This window comes from Solea solea, chromosome 13, assembly GCF_958295425.1.
Source record: "Solea solea chromosome 13, fSolSol10.1, whole genome shotgun sequence".
NCBI classification, from domain to species: domain Eukaryota; kingdom Metazoa; phylum Chordata; class Actinopteri; order Pleuronectiformes; family Soleidae; genus Solea; species Solea solea.
In genome coordinates, this window is record NC_081146.1 from 18047146 (window position 1) to 18063010 (window position 15865).

At 41.4% G+C, this 15865-nt stretch overlaps 2 protein-coding genes across 3 annotated transcripts in view; both read right to left on the bottom strand.

Annotated features, from left to right (window-relative positions):
- Positions 1–447: 447 nt before the first annotated feature.
- On the bottom strand, positions 448–6643 carry pou3f2b (POU class 3 homeobox 2b). 2 transcript variants are annotated; one of them, XM_058647175.1, is made up of 2 exons: positions 5530–6499; positions 448–643 (listed from the first exon to the last, which is right to left on the bottom strand). In XM_058647175.1, the coding sequence occupies exons 1-2, from the start codon at positions 6436–6438 to the stop codon at positions 605–607; spliced, it is 948 nt and encodes a 315-aa protein (XP_058503158.1). In that variant the 5' UTR covers positions 6439–6499; the 3' UTR covers positions 448–604. The 2 variants fall into 2 exon arrangements, with proteins under 2 accessions (XP_058503158.1, XP_058503159.1); XM_058647176.1 differs by lacking the exon at positions 448–643 and having other exon boundaries at positions 4876–6643.
- Positions 6644–13489: 6846 nt separating this feature from the next.
- LOC131471314 (endoprotease bli-like) overlaps positions 13490–15865 on the bottom strand; it is a 146857-nt gene continuing 144481 nt past the window's right edge. Inside the window, exon 19 of the mRNA XM_058647813.1 lies at positions 13490–13777. Coding sequence (XP_058503796.1) covers positions 13490–13777 — 288 coding nt within the window. The remainder of the gene's footprint in view (positions 13778–15865) is intronic.

The window sequence follows — 15865 nt, forward strand, 5'->3', positions numbered from 1 at the left end:
GCAGAAAGACCGTTGTTGTCTTCTGGCTGTAGGTTGTATTTTTCTTTTCCTATCCCAGTAGGTTACTTAACAGCTCACCTTGTTGTGAAAGCCTCTACAGTCTGTTTAACTGTTGTTTCTGCTGTCAACTGTACTTTAACATATTTCCTCCAGTTGTAAAGTAAACTAAAAGGTATACAGTATATTGCTTCATGTTGACCCAACCCTTGAGACTCTAAAATAAGTGGACAGCTGAAACACTCACCCTTAGGTCTACCTGGTGTCACTAGATGGCGCTAGAGCACCAACTATCCCCCTCTGTGTTTCTCCTCAGCTCAGTCAGAACAACAACAGAGGAGAGTTTCTTTTTTTTCTTCCATAGGAAACTGATGGGGACTTTCAAGCCACCTAAATAAGAGGAAGTGTAATTAACACAGCATATATTAACAGCATCTGCCAGAGAGAAGGTGAAGGTCACACTTTTTACTTTATTTTATTATCATTATTATCATTATTATTTTTGTTATTACTGGACTCCACAGAGGTCTTCTTCTGAGAGTAAAGAGAAGCCTTTCTGTTAGAGGGGGGTCACTCTGTGCCAGGCGTCCAAACGGCAGGTCAAAGGTCAAAGATGATGCAGAGGACGTCGACGTTTGGTTTCCACCTGCATCAGAAACAAAACAGGTATGTGGAAATGATCCTGTTTTTAACCTGGAGAAGCCACTGCATGAGAGCGGAGTAACATCGGCTGTGCTTATCAGTTTGTGTACAGGTAAATTAAACACAGTGGCCATTTGTTTTTCCGGACAGTGGAACAACTATGAAGCAGGGACCAGAACAGAAATCGCAAAAATCTGCTACCAAGATTCATTTCATAATAAGAAACAATAGCAAGGCCTTGTTCTTTTTTTTCAAAGTCCAAAAATAGTTTAAAAAACATTTGTGACTAAACACGTTTTAATTTTATAACTCACAAAGTCCTGAGAGAAAACAATTTACTGCAATAGCCAAAAAGTCAGTTCTGTTCATTCTCTTCTTTTTTGTTTTTTTTTACGGCAAAAGTGTTGCATTACTCCCCCCTACTTCTCTTTTCTTTGCACAGTTGACTCCTGTTCACTCTTTATGTAAGTGACTTCTGAATCACCCTTTTGTTTAATTGGTCATCAATGAGCAATCAGCTATTGATTATCCAATTGGTGCCTAAATCTCACTCTAACCTACTTCTCCTTCTTCACCACTATCATCCTTTCACTCTCAGTCCTGCTGCTAACATCAGAACAGGGACTGGCTGTGGCTTGATGAGTGAAATGGAGACGATGTGCAATTAATATATGACAGCCCCAGAGGGAAACACAGTTTTACACTGTTGTTTTTTTGTACTTTTAGGATGGAGCAGAGAGAAAATAGCAACTGTGAATTATAGCTATCAGCTTTGGAAAAAAAAAAATATAAAAAATATGATCAACTAGACTAGAGCTTGTGGAAAGATGCTCATAAACATCACACCACACCCTCCTGTGGGAATATTATGGAGAAATTAAACACTATGGGGAAAGGAAGAATGCCACCTTTCCCCATAGTGTCAGCCCCCCATCACTGTCAATATCACTGTCACTTTATACAGCGAGTCCCTATAGAAATATAATAGCGGAATATATACCCTTGGGAGAATTTCTTTTTTTTTACAAAAAAATCTATTAATCCAGTATGAGGGACTAAATTGAACACAATTATACCTTTTGTTAAAAAAACAGGTAGCAGTTATTTTTAGTTTCATGACCTATAGATGAGTTCAAACTCTTAATTCACCTTTATTCCATTTTTTCTGTAAGTAAAAAAGAGTGTACATGTTTACTTCTAGTGCAAGAATAGAGACTAGCAACACAAACCCATCACCTGTGTGTATTTAAAATGCTATTATCGTATATTTTATATTACTTCTATATGGTTGTGTTGGTGACACTGTTGTCCTCTGACAAGGTACATCTTTTTATTTTATTTTTTACCAATTTCTTAATGCAGGAACGTTTTAGACAATAACTGTTATAGAAAGTGTTGAGTGAGCCTATTAAACATGTGCATGTGTCATGATTATTGACATAAATAAGTAAATAAAAATAGGTATATAAATATAAAAGGTGTGCTACTGTACTGTTTTATTTTCAATAATGATTAAGCCTGTGTAAAACCTCTAGGTCACAATAAAATTAAAATATAACAGTGAAAAATTATTAGCATGTTGGGCCTCATTCAGCCTCCCCATGTCCTGCTATAGTCCTCACTCCCTACTTTAAGAATCCCTAATTTAACCCAGGAAAGATTTTTTCCTTTTTTTGCAAGCCATAGCCTGTCAATTTAAAAGCAGCCTGAGGCAGAAACAACACATCATCGGCTCATGATCTTCCATTCATCAAGGCTGATTTTCTCTCCACCATTAATTCCACGCAGACGAATGAGCTCAAAGCAAGAGGCAGATTTTTTTTTTCTTTTTTAACACCACAGCTGCCGACCACGAGCAGACAGTGAATTCAGGAGCAGAAGCAGCAGAAGCAGAATTTAAAATAGTGTAAAAACAAAATAATAGTAATGATAATAATAATACATTTAACCTCAACGTTGGAAAAAAGCTGTTTAATATCAACCCCATTATTTAAAAATGTGCAAGTCCGTTGTTCATGTATCAAGTCAATGAAACACCTACAGGCATTTTTCCCTCCTCTGCTTTAAAATCCACCCCCCAAATTCATCCAGTGAATATGACAGAGCCTATATCATCAACCCCCCCCAACCCAACAACAACACATCTCTTATACCTTCAAAATAAAACAAAGAGATTTACCAAGCAATTAAAAAACAAAACAGAGAAGAAAAGACAGCGGGTCGGGTTTGCTACACATCTACGTCCCACAACTTGAATTTCCAGTGATTTGTGACTTGGGTCGATTCATTTAAAGCTACCGAAGAAAACACATTTCAGTGCCATGATCGTTTCTGCGGGAGGGAGGAGGACGGGAAAAAAAAGAAAAAAGAAGATATTTCCACATGATAAGAGAGGATAGTTTCAACATAAATCCACGGATCTTTGTCTTTGAATTGAGCAAAAACAAAAGCTACCGAGATGGAAAATATGCATTTTAAACTGTGACCATCCAGGCTGTGTGTGTGTGTGTGTGTGTGTGTGGCAATAATCCCGCTGAAAATAAAGAATAAAGCATTATTTTTTTTTATGTCTCCCTTCTTCTCTACAAAAACACTGTCACTGTCATCTCATATATATATCTCACTCTCTGTGTCTATAAAACATCGTAGAATAAATTACAATCTCATTAACAAAATAAAATAAAAAAATAAAAAAAATGAGAAAATACTAGAAATAAATTCCACCCCCCCTCCCTCATTATAATAAAGCAAACTCAGACGTACAAAGACAAAATGGCTGGAATGAAATGCATGGCAACAAAAAAAATAACAATGAATTATAATAATAATAATTTTGATCATAAGCTGCATTTTTTATGTCACCAAAATCATTTTGAGTAAATGTAAATGTCTTTTTAATCTTTTATTATTATTATTATTATTATTATTATTACTGATGTTGTTATAATATTCTTTTCTTTTTAAAGCCAATAATCCTGATGGTAATTTCGCTGTGTTTTGTCCTTTTAGGTCTGACTCTTGTGTTACCGAGTCATCTGCATCCAGCCGTTAAAGCGTGAACATTGGACTGGAAACACAATCTAATGTGAGTTAACAACGGACATCAAAAATGCCAAAAAATAAAATAAAATAAAGAATTAAAAAAAGTCAAAAATAATTTGACTGATTTACGACTCAAAACATAAAAGAAAAGAAAATACGAAACGTACATAATTTCGGCAACACAATGAGAAACATTAAATACCATACAGATACAAGGCAGTAGGTAGGCTATGAATAAAACCTGGACATTTTAAAAAACAAAATAAAAAATAAAACTCTAAGACTGCTTATTCTGAAAACACCGAATCCAAAAAAAGTGCCCCAGTGGAGAAAGAAAAAAAGGGGGGGTGACGCTTGATGACTTCTGAAAGTTATACAATATTTACAAAAGTGGATCCAAATGTTGTGAGAGACATAAATGTCTGTATAGATATATACACAAATATATATCTATAGCCCATACTGTTGTGGAAAAGTGCCATTTATAATCCAATCAATCTTCACGGAGCTTTATACTCTCTGAGGGGGTAAATATTATCATTATTATTATTATCATCACTATTTTTAGGATTATTATTGTTGTTATTGTTGTTGTTGTTATTAATTAACGCTGTTTTTTCTAACCAAAAGCAAAAACATTTACTTTCATGCTTCTTCTGTTGTTTGACTAATAGGACAGAGGTCACACATTTTAAATCTACCTCAACACTGCAGTCAGGCCAGTTAGTGAGGACTTCAGCCAGTGTAATAATAATTATAATAATAACAATGATGATAATAATAATAATGATAATAATAATAAAAATAATAATAATAGTAGTGTGTTCATGACTAAATCCTCCCAGAGTAAATGAGGAGCTGAATGGCCCTGCAGCCTCCAGCAGCGCGCCTCTGTGCAGCCTGGCTGACAGATGGAACTCGGACGATGCTCAGCCTCAGCTGGACTCCACTGGATTGGAGCTGCAGCCTTTACTGGTCTCCAGTTTATTCCATTAAACGCAGCTCCTTTTGACCCCGCTGAGCCAACCGTCCATCCACCAAACCAACCCACCAAACGACTGCTGGACGCACAATTTGGAGCTACAAAACAAACAAAAAACCGCCTCTGTCTTTGCTTTTACGCACAGGAAAAAAAGATGTGTTGGGTTTGATTCCCCCCCCCCCCCCCATTTTCATTTTTAAAAAAGTGGCAAATGGAGATCATTCCGAGAAACCATCACCACTCCCCCCTCCCTCTTTTTTGTTTTCGTCAAGTATGATTTCAATACACAATAGGGGCTACACCTCGAAACTGTGTCGAGTGTAGTCACAGTGCTGGACATACAGTGTGTATCCTCGGAGAAAACAACACAGGCTTGTGTTCCTGCAGCTGTGGGAGAGGAGGAGAAATGTCCTGTCCTCCCCTCACTCACTCACTCATTCACTCACTCCCTCCGTCTCCCATGATGTCTCACAAATTCACTGCAGATATTGTGAAAGTACTCACGGCGATCTAGTATACATAAAACACCCTCTATATTGTTTCATAGTCCAGTGATTTATATATAACCTTGGGGGGATAAATTAAAAAGGATAAACAAGTCCTGGAGGAGCGGTCCGGTCCAGCAGAGTTCATTGGACTGGGGTCTGGACCCCGTGGTGCGGCGGCGTGTCCCCGTACACATCCTCGCTCCCCGGCAGTGTTCCTCCAGGAGGCGTCATACGCTTCTCCTTCTGTCTCCTGTTACAAAACCAAACCCTCACCACTTCTTTCTCCAGGTGCAGAGAGTCCGCCAAGGCGATTATTTCCGACGCTGCCGGCTTAGGGCACTTCAAAAAATGGCTCTCCAAAGCTCCCTTTACGCTTACCTCGATTGAAGTCCGTTTTTTCCTTTTCCTCCCCTGCGCAGCGATTTTGTCCAGACTGGTCGGGCTGCCCGAGGTAGAGTCCGCCTCCTCCAGCCACTTGTTCAACAGAGGCTTCAGCTTGCACATGTTTTTGAAGCTGAGCTGCAGGGCCTCAAACCTACATATGGTGGTTTGGGAAAACACATTTCCGTACAGGGTCCCCAGGGCGAGTCCCACGTCCGCCTGCGTGAAGCCCAGCTTGATCCTCCGCTGTTTGAACTGCTTGGCGAACTGCTCCAGGTCGTCCGAGGTCGGTGTATCCTCGTCCGAGTGGTCGTGGTGGCTCTGCGATCGGTGCTGGTGCTGATGCTGAGACTGAGGGTGGCCGTGGTCGCTGAGGTGCGGGCTGTGGTGCTCGTCATGAGTGTCTCTTAGGTTGTGGTGGTGCATCCCCTGCCCGCTGCTCGGGATCAGCCCGTTGACGCTGAAGCTCGGCTGGGAGTAAATAAGGCTTTGGCCGTTCGTCGTCGCCATGCTCGGTATGTGCGCCGCGGTAGTGGTTCTCCACGCCCGGTTGTCGTGGTGGTTCCCGTGCGTCTGATGCACCAGGTGCGGCGCCCGCGACTGGTGCTGCAAGTTGCTGCTGGAGTTGTGCATCTCGTCCCGAGCGCTCTGCACCGCGGGTTTGATGTCCTGCTCCGTGCCGAGCGGGCTGGAGGACCACGGCGCTCCCTCTCCGTGGGACAGCGCCGTGATCCACTGGTGCGCGTGGCTGAGCGTGTGGCTGTTGCTCTGCAGCGGGTAGTCGCTCTGCAACAGGCTCTGCGCGTCCCGGTACGCTGCCGCTTGCTGCATGCTGCCGGGCTCCGAGTGCACGATGGATGCGCTGGAGGTAAGGATGCTGTAGTGGTTAGACGCTGCGGTCGCCATGACTCTCAGAGCCGGACTGGTCGCTCTTACTAAAGAAACCTCACATTTGACAGACCCTCTCCTGCCCACAGGCGGCTCCCAGGCGCTCTGCCAAGTGTACGCCGAGGCGCACCTGGACCCCGCCCCGCCCCCCGCCGCTGATTGGACCTCAAAAGATGATGGACGTGGTTGCCAAGAGCAACGGCGCGGCGATTGGCTGCGGGGAAAGTCTCAACAAACACTACTCTCTTTGTCGGGAGAGGTGCGAGTTGAGGCTCCCGTGGAAGCGGAGAGCCGGAGTGCAGCATGGAGAGACGGAGCAGCGGCGTCAGCGGTGCAACTGTAAGAGACTGTAGTTTTACTTTGATAATCTTCAGGCTGTAGCTGGAGAATTTAACTCCAACAGAGCGGGGTCTCCTCTGACAGCAGCTTTAATACTAAACTCTGCAGGATGTCTAGTTATTTACTTGAGTACAATTTGTTTGTTACTTGCTGCATGACTTTATTCAACATACATGCGCATATTTATGATTATTAAATTGTATAATTTTAATTAGAAAATGTATATTTATTTTTTTTTACTGCAACAGAGAGCTTGATTTTACACCGAAGTTTAGTTCTGCAGTGTGGCAACATTTCTGCTGATGGTCTGTGAGTTTGTATATGAATATTAATATGCTGTGTTGCGTGTATGTGTGGGTGTGACAGACATTACTCACAGAGCATTTGGTTCTTAGATTATTCTCTACTCCAATTTAAAAAGAAATGACACACTGGCACGAATGCAGCCAGAAAAGGAGGCAAAATTAAGAAAATAACCTCAAATCTGATTGGTTTTGAAAATGAAACATGCATAGGAGGGAAACAATTAAAATGATATGATTATATTTATCCCATAATAAAAAATAAATACAATTAGATGAAATACAGTGACATTGACAGTACTGTCATGTGTTGACATACAGCTCTGTGCTGAATGTGCACCTGCTCTGTCATCAGTATAGTTTGAGGTTTCACTTTTATGGAGACATTCTTTGCAGTGACACTAAAGTCTATTATTTGTATTTTTATACATCAATTATCTGCAAATACTTAAAATAGTAAGACTGTAAAAGTGTAGGCTTGTAAATATTTTTACATGTGCTGAACTAGAAACTTTTGACAGTCCATAAAATAAACAAATCAACTTCTGTTTATGGTTGTAAAGCCACGTTTACAAGCTTGTCTCAGTATGAGTTGCTTTTCAGTGGGGAAAAAAGGGACTCTCGCTGGACTGAATATGAGCTTTTGTTTAAAAATGATTTCCTTTTTTTTACATCATAAAAAATATACAATTTAGTCTTGTAAATGTAAATAGTTTTAAGGACATGGGGGAGCAGTGTGGTGAAGCAGCACTACTTAGATCCATGCCATATATTTTAACATCTCAAAAAAATTATTTTGTGATTGTATGTTGTCAAATATTTTAGAGATTAAAGGTGGAAAAAAACCCTCTGTGGCTGCTCATCCTTCCACTAAAGTGAGGACAGACACAAGCAAAGAGAAGGACTAAGTGTAGATTTAGGCCTCAAGTCCAGAGTAAGTAGAGCAGGTTTCCATTGCTGTCCCCTGGTGTCAGCTTCATGGACCAGGACTTTGTCCAGAGAGGGGACATTCCTGGCCGTCCACTGCTGGTTGCCATAGGGAGAGAGGTAAATGAAACAACGGCAAGCACGTCACAGCCCACCCTCCTGACCCGAACCCCCCCCACACCCCAGTCCTGGACTATCTAAAGGCCTCTATTTAGAGAGGCTCTCTGCTGCAGGGACAAAGCCTTTGCAGGGAGAAAGGAGGGAGGAGTAAAGAGGACAGGGCCAGTGAGAGCGAGAAAAAGGGCCAGAGAAACTGGGAAAAAGATGAGAGAGATTACATCTGTCCTCAAAGCTGCTGCTCCTCACACTCCACTGAGATAAAAACAACAAATGTGTGAGGACAAAAATGATAAACATCCCTTCAAATGCCAACTCTCTCACCTCCAAAGCAAAACCTTAATTGTGAATATTAGGAGGCATTAATAATTCCAATGCAGAGTGTAAAAGCACTATATCAATTAGAAATAAAGTAATAAACAGTATACTGGCCACAAATTAAACGTATAAATCAATACTGACACTTCCCCAATAGCCACAATGTATAACTTCTAAATATGCAAATGACTGAAACTGAAATCCAACAGTTTCTTTAATACGTTGGACCAAGGAGTACAATTTAAAAAAGAAGAAGAAATATTTCCACTAAAACTGTAGAATAAAAACAAACAGAGCTGCAGAGTGACTGTGCATGCTCACAAGTCATTATTAACAATGTTAATGTATTCACAAAGTTCACCCAGGACACATGTCATGTGTATAGACTGAGTTCTGAGAACAATATGTTGGCATGTAACAAAGGGCGAGTGCTAATTAACAAAGCGTTCTCCATTCTCTGCTTTACATGGCTGCGTTGGATTTCGATTTCACATCCTGCTTTAAGTTACAGCTCCTCTGATGTTCTCGCTGCTTTAGCAAACCAAATGTAATTATCTTTGACAGCCATCAATTTATACGTTAAATTCACAGTTGGTTATAGTCGCCCTTTAAGGGCACGCCGCGTATCCCAAACATAGTTAAGCACACAGCCACAAAAACATTAAATAAATATGGGATCGATTTGTAATGATCAGACATGTGCTTTACTGCGAGGAGCAGTAATTATAAATCAACAATGTTTTATAGTGTTGTTGGTCTGTTTACATTAATGATAATAATATAAACAGTGATAAAAACCAGGCCCAAAGAATCACGCAAAAATGCTCATATTCCATGTATAACTCCAGCTCTTCAATTAACTATCGCTGATTGGGCCTTTAATGGATCTCGTTTCAGAAACTAATAATCCTTTATGGATGTGAATACAGCTGCACTGGCAGCACATGAAAGTGCCAAGATTTAAGTCATAGGCGGAAAAGTTCCAGGCACGGCTTAGTAATTCATCCTGGTAATACTGAACATTATTGTGGCGTAACATTGAAATCGGCCAAATCAAAAGAACATTGTGGTAATTAGGTGGTAATTCAAGGAATTACCACATCGCCACACAGGCTTAAATAGTCGTGTTGGAAGAAACGCAAAGCACATTATTTTAATGGTGTAATATGCAAACTATGGCTCGTTTCAATTACGTGGCTTAACAATGCATAAATGATGCGAGCCTTGTTATTTGGACAGCAGGGTCCTCAGTTATTCAGTCACTCAGAGGGGCCAGATTTGGGGGGCCATGCACGTTGCCTCTCCTCCTCCTCCTCTCCTCCTCCTACTGTAAAAACACAGAGCTGAGCACAGAGGGCTGCTGCCAAACTACATTTAAGGGAATAAAAATGAACAGCAGAGAATGTAAGCGTTAAATTAACAGTAGGATAATTATATGACCCGTGTGCTGTAAAGATTCAATTTCTAACGCTCTAATTAGGCGACTGTCTCCCTATACATCAGCTCACATCCCTCTGCCAATTTCTCACCAGAAAGCGCCTCGCGAGCGGAAATAATTAGGTTTTATTAAGACACGGCTCGTGTAATGAAGAAAATCAAAGGAGCGGATGGTTAAATATGATATGTTTTTAAAGTCATTGATTGGTCCACACACACACACACACATAGTCCAGTGAATCCCATTTAAATGCAGGTACAGTTGGATCCACACTGGGATTTGTCTGTGTGTCTGACCATTTAATTAACTGTCCACTGTCTGCTGAAGAGACACTAACATGTGGTCTCAACCATTATAGAGAGAACTGCAGTCCATATATAATCACACTTACAGGAATTGACCAAGACTATTTCCATCATCTGTTAATCTGTTCCATTACTATGGAAATGCAGATTTTCCTTTTTTTTTTTTACACCCCCCATTTCACTTGGCTGTTTGAAACAAGCATGTGCAGAATCATGAATCTGCAGAGACTGACATGGACGCTACAGAAAGCTTTGCAAAACTCCAGCCAACCGTACAAATGCTTTAATGTATTCCGCTTTCTGTTGTCCTCTTTCAAAAGTCCACGCCCTCGAGTCCAACACCTAATGTGTACAAAGACAGGATTCAGCAACTCAAGATGACATTTTTAATCTTTGTTTCTTACCTCTACACAACAATCCAAAGACCAAACACCTTCCGTTCACAATCATAAAACCAGCAAACGAAGCTGGAATCAGACATGTTTGACATTTAATATTAGATTAAATGTTTTAGCTCTAATGTACAGGCTTTTACCGAATACCTCTACAGCACATGACGTAAAAATCGAAGTAAGTGCAATAACAACTGAAGTATTTAATGCCATGACGACACAAAACCTCTCTGTTGGACCATTACTGGTTTATTACACGCTCATCCTCAGGGAACAATCATGACTGAATGGATATTTGCTCTGCAGCTATACCACCTGCATCAACTTTGAGTTGTTTGGCTCAGATTTACATTGAACCAGTGTCCTTCAATTTATATGTAACCCCCCCCCCCCCCACACACACACACATTTCCTGCTGCTTTATGAATATAGACTCTTTAGATAAAAGCATTCAATACTTTTTAATCACGTGCTTCGTTTGAGATTAGCTGCACAGGTATCAAAAATCCTCGCTCGGTGTCTTGCATAAGGGGAGCTTTTCATCTTTACTGTAATTGTTGTGTGCATCAAAGAGAGAGCGGGAGATTGACAGGCTGTATACAGTGGGTGAGTGACGACATACTGGAGGAGAGGGTGCGGGTAAGATGTGAGGCGACGAGGAGGAGAATGGGAGAAAAGTAGGAGAGGACAAAAAGTGGGGAGAGAGTTAACGAGAGGGAGAGCATTAATTGTGTGCATTGTGCTGAGGCTCTTTTGCTGAGTGTGGATGTCGAGGTGCGGGCACTCACCCCTCCAGCAGCCCGCCGTGATCTGAGCCAGCTCTCTCACACTGCTGTATTCCAATGCAATTAGGCCACTCAAAGGCCTGCTTAAAGCTGCACCCCCCCCTCCCATCGCGCATACACACACGTACACGCACACACACACACAGATAGCTACAGCCCCTGTGGTTTCCCTCCATTGTGACAGGGAGGTGTATTCTGTCCCTCTTTGAGGCCCTGGATGAAGAGACCACCCCAGGGAGCAGAAAAAAGGGAGGATTACCTCTCTTTCTGTCCCTTTCCCTCTGTCTTTCTGTCTCTCTCTCACTCTGTCTCTGAGTTCACCTCTAAAGTGTATGAGCTAAAGCAGCAACATGGCACAGCCTTGCGTTAACTCCTCCAAAGAGACACAACTTGGGAGTTTTTACAGTTGGTAACCAAAAATCAGAGCACCGAGATGCCATTGTGGGACTGCTTCAGCAATATCACTTTCCTTTTCCCTCTATTATTACTCATGTGGTCATATATTTCAACAAGTGGCGTCGGGTGTGTCGTTGACTTTCTCTTCCCCGTTTGCCTCAGCGTGTCAGTCCCCACCGTGTGCCACATTAAGAGAAAGCCCTTCATGATAGCAGCGTCCTCTTGGCCGGGTTTCAGCATGACTCCTTCCCCCAGAAAGTGTTTAAAGCAGATTACCAACCTAACGCTACACCTCCCCAATAAGAGAAGAACTGAGGGGGGGGGGGGAAACCTGGCACATTTTAACCTGCAATACTACTTAATGGCATCAACAGATTAACGAGGTAATCCACACAATGAGGTCTTTGATTCATGCGGTTTGGCAGCCAGTAATGCCAGGCATAATGCACACTGTTATTTCAGACTGTCCCAGCACGAGAAAACCTGGCAGAAGCCATTGCCTTCTCTGTTTTATTTATTTTTTTCCTATTTTCTATCAGATGAGTTTTGGAAGATTATTAAACTCGTGAATCTGCTGCTTTTGCCGTTTTTTTCCTTGTAAGAAACAGTCTGCTGGCTGCTCCTGTAGCACATGTGAAGGGAGAAGGGGAAGAATCACAAGCTTTCTGTTGCCTGTTTAAACAGTGAGGCTGAGGAATTCTCCCTTGTCCTTCCCCCCCATTTTTCTGCATAAGTACGTGAGTATAGGATAAGTGTGTGTATGTGTGTGAGCGAGAGGGAGAGCGGGAGAGAGAGAGACAGATCTCGCAGTCCCATCGCTCATGTGCGGCTCGATTAGCCCCACGTGCCTCGTTCATCAGACGTAGAGGCAGAGCAGATGGCAGGAGACGCACCATGTTACCATGCTGCGGCACTATGTAACGCTGCTCTAATTGAAACATCAATACTTCCCTGTCAATACACTACTGCTACTTTACAAAACGCCACTACCTACAGACCTGCAGTTGACTGAGGAAAAAGGCAACATTAGTCTTGGCTTCATACTGAGATGCACTGGTGAAAAAAAAGTTTCCAGCTGATTCCAAAATGGCGTCAAAGTGAAACGTTTTCAGTGCTTTCTTTGTTTTCTGTTGTTTTTATTCAATGAATGTCCGTGAAACACTGTACTCGGTTTGTATATGTTGTGATGGTAAAGGAAGCTTATAGGATTCCTTTGTGGAATCTCTGCAGTGGCACATTTTTAATAATTTGATTAAAAAAAAAAGTTGAGGGAGCCCATATGGCTGCAATCAGTATTTCAGCGTTATCAGAAATCCAGTGAAGAACAGAGAGAAATTAGGCTGCTAGAAATGAATTTGTTATTTGTCCAAGTCAATGAGGAGTGACACAGCCTCTTTAATAAATGGGTAATCCATTTCTTATTGCACTGAGCCAAATTCACCCTTCACTGAGGTGGAAAAAGACAAACATATCTTTCACTAACCTCTGCAACTTCAGGAAGCAAATGAAGAGTACAGATGAGAGCTGAGCACTGCTCCAGGGACTATTTGTTTTTTGGGGCAGGATTTATATGTTTAGGTGTGTTTCTGTGGCTGGCAGAAGTTAGGAATCTAGAATAAATGATCACTGCTCACACTGAGGTGAGGCCACACAGTCAAAATACAGCACACAAGGTTGATTCATGACCAACTGGCATGCTGCACTGTGAAAAATAATGGTCTTTATTTAACCATGGTTCCCATTTGTTTCTTCACTCCTCTACCTTCAGCCCCGTCCCTTCGTCTGCTGCCTTTCTACTCACAGTTCCTCCATCATCTCCTGGATCTGAAGAGTCTGACAGCTGCACCTCCATGGCAACATCCTGGAGAATGTGTAAAGGTAACGGCCCGATCTCCCCCTTCACATCATCCGGGAGGGTCTTTGTCTCATGGAGCTCGTTGACGAGAGCAGGTTTCAGGGAGGACTTCTCTTCAGTCATGCCATTCAGCTGTTGTGCGTGAAATGGGTGATGAGGTCGTGACATGTGGGGAAACTCCATCTTTGATGTGAAATGAATACAAAAAAGAAACCAGGCATATGTCAATTTCCAAATTTCCATACTAATTTCCAACTAATCTAAGAAATCACCTTGGTCACTTGGGCTAGAAGCTGGGAATAATGAATACTTGTAGTTATGGATGTTGTGTGGTTAGCTGACATGAGCATCTTTGTCACATGTTCAGTGATAGTAAAATAGTATAGAACCAAATAAATCTTCCTGTTTTTGAGGATAAAGCCAAGGATGACAAAAATTAATCAGCGACTTATTGAATTTAGGTCTTATCTTATTGCCCCTTATCTTCAGTCTAGGTTAATCATTTAGTCTAATAAAATAAGAGAAAATACTCAAGTTTCCCAGAATCTAAAGTCATGTCATTCGTAGTACAGGCTTTTTATTCAAATGTAAAGTCTCCATCTCAAATCTGATTTCCCCTCAGGCAGCTCCTCCAGAACAAAGGATGACTTATATACTGACATTTATTAGACAAATCTGCAAATTAGTCCTTTATTGCTTCTAAAAAGTCATGAATTTGTTTGTAGTTGTTGTGGTACATGATTACTTTGTGTTAAGACTCATCAAGATCCTCCGTCTGTTGCATTTCACACCACTAGCAGCAGGGGTTGTGACTCTTTTGACACCATTTCCTCCTCCTTATGGATGTCATGAGTGGAGGGGGAAAAAAAGAATCCACTGATTCTGAGGAGACAGGACATGAGCTGTTTTTTAATCTCAGACAATCAGCTGAATTTAAAATCAGTCAAAAACTGGCTCTGTCCACAGGAACGACATTCAGATCCCAGTTATGACTTGAACGCGCTTAAGTTTTCCAGATCTGCGAGGAATCCTGAGCCGGCAGCTTACAGCGGGGGCTTCAGTGATACAGTATTTACAAGGGACGGGGAAGTGGGAGCGCTGCAACAGACGGCAGCGTACACAACGCTTTCAATTATTTCTCACAGCATTCATGAAAATAGAAGCACAGCAGGGCGTACGCTACGAACGACAAAACTATAAAAAGACACTGGAGTGGAAAGAGAACTCCCAAGCCAAAATATACGGCGACATATGCTGGTGTTGGGGAAGAGCCGAGAATTTCTTGTGAATTTCTTGTGATGGAGCAAAAAAAAAAACATAAATACGTAGTAAGAGTGAATAGAGGTTTGCTGATAAACTTGATAACAAGTCTTCATCTGGCTCAAAAACTCAACAAACAGAGGTTAAATCACCATTACCTATAATCACACTCACACCCATTCACTCACACTTTCATACAGCTGATCTATGTGCTGTGTATGTCCTCCACTCACATGCTGCTGACACAGCAGGAATCCAACCCACAGCCTTCAAGTTGAAAGACAACTCGCTCTACCACTGATCTACCGTCGCCCCAGTAAAACAGGTTACTATGAATTGATAGGAATCACCTCAGATCTAGATAGGAAACGTGAAACAACACGACCAGTTGGTGGCGCTGGAGAAAACATCATTATGGTCTGTACAAAATGTCACCGCAATCCATCCAGTGAGCTGTGACCTTTCAGCCTAAACCTAAACTAAAATATGACACGACTTAACCCAGCACTTTTATCACTCATAAACACACTTTGAATGAATATGCTGCTATAGCTTTAATGTTTTAAAGACAGATTTACACAATGTTTTATCGACTTAAATATTTTTATCTGTCCACTGTTTAGTGTTTGCTGCACTGACATTAGTTTGTTGCCATTTCATTTTGCTCTGTATGTTCACTTATTAGAATCTTGAATCTTAACCGTTAGAACACAGAGCCATTACTATGTTCACATGTACAGTATATACAGAGCGTATATGTATTATCCTAACAGTAACAGTTCAAAGTTCACTTTGCTCGTTTTTATGAACAAAAATAAAAGAAAAAATGGTTTATTCTGTGACTTCTGCACAATTATTGCTACTTTATATCACTACTAAAAAAATGATATAAAATGAATCATAACTTTGACTCAACAACACATAAGAACACAGAAAAACACATTTAGTAAAGCCTGAAGATGTGACTTGTAAACACACACACACAACAGGATGTCCATTTAAGGACTTGTG

What these genes read in the sequence shown, in the direction of transcription:
- pou3f2b (XM_058647176.1), bottom strand. Translation starts at nt 6,438, where the DNA reads ATGGCGACCGCAGCGTCTAACCACTACAGCATCCTTACCTCCAGCGCA.